Below are 2,327 nucleotides of genomic sequence, written 5' to 3'. Positions count from 1 at the left end.
CGCTTTCTCACCACTCATTTGCGGATGTTCGATGAAAACCGGCTCACGTTGCTGTCTTCGCAGGATCTCTTCGACGAGATGATTAATTTTCTGCGGGTATTCCTGACTTTCTGTGGCTCGGATGTACTGCTTATGGATAAATTCCGTTGGAATGCTCGCACTTGGCTGTGCTTCTGGACGTTGGTTTCATTTGCCATTACGTTGTTTTACACGATAGTGTTCCGCTCGGACGATATCTATGCCATTATGGATACGTTGTCGTACAGCGGAATTGCCATTCAGGGTGCGTTCAAAATGCACGGCGCACTGTCCCGGGTGACGCTCTTCCAGCAAAAGTATATGGGGCTGAAGGCACTGTATGCACGGTTTTCGAAGGAACCGGACAACAATATGGCACTGAACAAGTGTGTCCTGACGATTACCTACATTTTCCGATTTTTCCTGCTGATCTACGCTGCTGGAGGGTTGGCGTTTTTCGTCATCCCGTTGTACGTGCTGTTTGTGTATCAAAAAGTTGTGCTCATTTTACACGTGGAAATTCCGTTCGTTGACCCCGACGTGTTTTCTGGATATGTTATAACCACTGCCTATCAGGTGATGATGATTGCCCTGGCGATTGCTGGTATTTTAGCAGCAGATATGGGGATTATGATTCTAGTGTTGCATATCGTTGGAATAGTGGACATATTTAGAAATAAGCTTAAAGAACTGGATCGAATGTTAGAAGATGCACAGTATAGTAAACAGCAAATTCACGAAAAAGTTTCTGAAATTTGCGTCATGCATAGAGAGATTATCAAGTTAGTGTATCAACAGGACACATTTTTAAACTGCTTCTCATATAAGTTTCTTTTATAGATACGAAGAAGATCTAGACGAATGTTACCATACTACCGTGTTCGTTCAAGTCCTGACATCGGTGGCTTGTCTTAGCTTGGCGCTGTTCGTAGTCTACATGACAAACGATTGGACCAGAGCAATGTTCTTGGCAGCAACGTTTTTTCAACTTTTGGAATTCTGTCTTCTCGGGACGGCGTTGACACTGAAGGTACAATGATGCACATAAAATAGCTAGTTCGACCAGACTTTTATAGTGTTCTTACTATTAAAATCCACAGAACGATCAAGCTATAGTTGCTATTTATCACACCAAATGGTACTTACTAACACCCTCGGATCAAAAACGTCTGATGTTCGTGCTTCACCGCTCTCAGAACGCTGTGGAAATGACTATTGGAGGTGTGGCTCTACTAAATATGGAGACTTTCGTCGCAGTAAGATGCCGAACGCAATGTAAACGCTTTAAATTATCTAATAATTTTATGCTTTTTCAGATAATGAAAACCATTTACTCGTATTTTACCATGTTGCTTACATTTATTTCCAACGAGTAAAACAATGGAGAACAGAAGAAATGCAGCTTGAATCATCCTGCATACACTAAGAACAAATACATCGAACACACCAGAGCTATCATACCTGTTGTTGGTCAACTTGCGAAGAATAAAAGTGTTAACGCTTTTATGAGAGTTCAATTAGAAGTGAAGTGAACATTCACAAAATGATGATCGAGATTCTGAAGTAAATGGTCAGCAAGCTGTAATAAACTTACTACTTACTTTCAGTCCAGGGCACCCACGGTAGTACAGAGGGCCGAATTGAAAGATTTCCATCCTGGGCGATTGCCAGCCATCGCCTTGACCTGTGGCCAAGTCAAATTTCTGTCGACTTGCTTGATTTCGTTGCTGAGGCTGTGCCGCCATGAGCCTCTGGGTCTGCCTCTGCTGCAATGTCTTGCTGAGTTCAAGTCTAATGCTTGCTTGCAGATTTCGTTTCCACCACTGCGTAGAGTGTGGCCGACCCACCTCTACTTTCGCTCTCGAATTTCGGTCGCTATCGGCTTTTGATGACATATACGATGGAGCTCCATGTTGGAGATCCAATCGTGAGGCCACCATGCACGAATTATATATGGCAGGCTTCTATTGATGAAGAGCTGCAACCGTTGCGTGTTTGTTCTCCACTGATACACACCAGGTTTCACTGGCGTATAGTAGCATAGATTTCACGTTTGAGTTGAAAATTCGGATTTTGGTGCGTCGACTAATCTGGTTGTTTTTCCATACGTTTCTTTAACTCGCAAAAGCAGCCCTCGCCTTCTTGTCGATCCTATGTCGATCTTGGTGCCGCCATCGGCCGCCATTTGGCTACCAAGACATAGGAAGCTCCACTGATTGCCCAGCTACCGTGAAGCTGGAAGGGGTGGCCGTGTTTTCATCCAACGATTTGGTCTTGCTGACGTTGATAGTAATTCCTGCCGCTTAGGA

General features: G+C 43.9%; 1 protein-coding gene across 1 annotated transcript; it reads left to right on the top strand.

Annotated features, from left to right (window-relative positions):
* On the top strand, positions 1-1,624 carry LOC109419306 (odorant receptor 67d-like). Its single transcript, XM_062854871.1, has 4 exons — positions 1-800; positions 859-1,048; positions 1,119-1,274; positions 1,335-1,624. Exons 1-4 carry the CDS (start codon positions 25-27, stop codon positions 1,392-1,394), a joined length of 1,182 nt encoding a protein of 393 aa, XP_062710855.1. The 5' UTR covers positions 1-24; the 3' UTR covers positions 1,395-1,624.
* The last annotated feature ends 703 nt before the right edge of the window (positions 1,625-2,327 follow it).

The sequence above is a fragment of the Aedes albopictus genome, chromosome 2 (assembly GCF_035046485.1).
Source record: "Aedes albopictus strain Foshan chromosome 2, AalbF5, whole genome shotgun sequence".
NCBI lineage: Eukaryota > Metazoa > Arthropoda > Insecta > Diptera > Culicidae > Aedes > Aedes albopictus.
Note: the sequence above shows the minus strand (reverse complement) of the source record. Positions and strands in the feature narration are given on the sequence as shown.

Bases quoted from the DNA above. Each gene is read 5' to 3' on its own strand.
- LOC109419306 (XM_062854871.1), top strand. From the start codon at position 25: ATGTTCGATGAAAACCGGCTCACGTTGCTGTCTTCGCAGGATCTCTTC. The intron at 1,049-1,118 runs GTACAATGATGC...TAAAATCCACAG, and splicing joins GGACGGCGTTGACACTGAAG to AACGATCAAGCTATAGTTGC. The intron at 1,275-1,334 runs GTAAGATGCCGA...ATGCTTTTTCAG, and splicing joins ATATGGAGACTTTCGTCGCA to ATAATGAAAACCATTTACTC.